This window comes from Galeopterus variegatus, unplaced genomic scaffold (genome assembly GCF_000696425.1).
Source record: "Galeopterus variegatus unplaced genomic scaffold, G_variegatus-3.0.2 Scaffold7723, whole genome shotgun sequence".
NCBI classification, from domain to species: Eukaryota; Metazoa; Chordata; class Mammalia; order Dermoptera; family Cynocephalidae; genus Galeopterus; species Galeopterus variegatus.
The window spans coordinates 82,908-83,981 of record NW_007733834.1 but is presented as its reverse complement, the minus strand read 5'-3'; the positions used below and the strand labels follow the sequence as shown (position 1 = coordinate 83,981).

Genomic DNA, 1,074 nt, shown 5'->3' with positions numbered 1-1,074 from the left:
AAAACAGAAGAACCAATCCTAAAATTCATATGGAATATCAAGGGCCCCTGAATAACCAAAACAAGATTGAAAAAGAAAAAGTCAGAGCACTCGCTTCTCTATTTCAGAATTCCCACAGAGCTTCAGTGATCAGGACAGTGAGGTGCTGGTCTAAAGACACACACACGTATCAACCGAATGGAAGCCAGAGCCCGGAAATAAGTCCACGTGTCTAGGGTCAACTGGTGTCCATAAGGGTGTCGAGACGATGCAGTAGGGAAGGAACAGTCAGTCTCTTCCACAACTGAAAACTGGACGTCAACATGCAAAGGAGTAAAGCAGAACCCCTACCTCACACCACACACAAAAGTTACCTCAAAGTCAGAGACCAAATCTAAGAGCCGGGAGCATAAAACCACGCGGAAAAAGTGTAGGGTTACATTTCATGACCTTGGATTAGGGAATGGTTTGTTACATGTGACACTGAAAACTCAAGAAACAAAAGGGAAGAAAATCAATAGGACTTTACAAAATTAAAAACTTCTGTGCATCAAAGGACATTATTAGGAAACTGAAAAGACAATCCCCTAATGGGAGAAGCTATTTTCAAGGCACGTTCTAATAAAGGGTCCAGTAGCCAGAATTTATAAAGAACGCTCGTGATTCCACCACAAAAAGGCAAACAGCCTATTTTCTAAACGGGAAATGGCCTTGAAGAGACACTTCTCCAAAGAAGTGGACAAATGGTCACAAAGCCCCTGCAAACGCTGGGGAGGGGCCGTGCCCGAGCGTCCGCGCCGGGCTTGGGCTCTGGGACTGGCACGAGTGCAGGGACACGGCCCGAGCTCTGTCCCCACCCGGCCCGAAGCTCAGGTCTCGCGCAGGGAGCCCCGCCTCGGCGACTTACTGTCCCCCGCACACGTGAGCCCAGCGTCCCGGCTGTGCCCGCACTGGTGCCCACGACCCCGCGGGCAGTGGAACAGCAGCGACTCGTTGCCCACGCAGCGGAAGGCCTCGCTCCACACGGGCCCGGAGCCGCGGCCGAAGCGGGCGCCGCTGGGCGTGGACACGGCCGCCGCGCCCTGCAGCTCCTGG

At 52.7% G+C, this 1,074-nt stretch overlaps 1 protein-coding gene across 1 annotated transcript in view; it reads right to left on the bottom strand.

Annotated features, from left to right (window-relative positions):
• The window catches only part of LOC103607802 (scavenger receptor cysteine-rich domain-containing protein SCART1-like), a 13,321-nt gene that overhangs the window by 8,977 nt on the left and 3,270 nt on the right, over positions 1 to 1,074 (bottom strand). Inside the window, exon 5 of the mRNA XM_008592269.1 lies at positions 887 to 1,070. Coding sequence (XP_008590491.1) covers positions 887 to 1,070 — 184 coding nt within the window. The remainder of the gene's footprint in view (positions 1 to 886; positions 1,071 to 1,074) is intronic.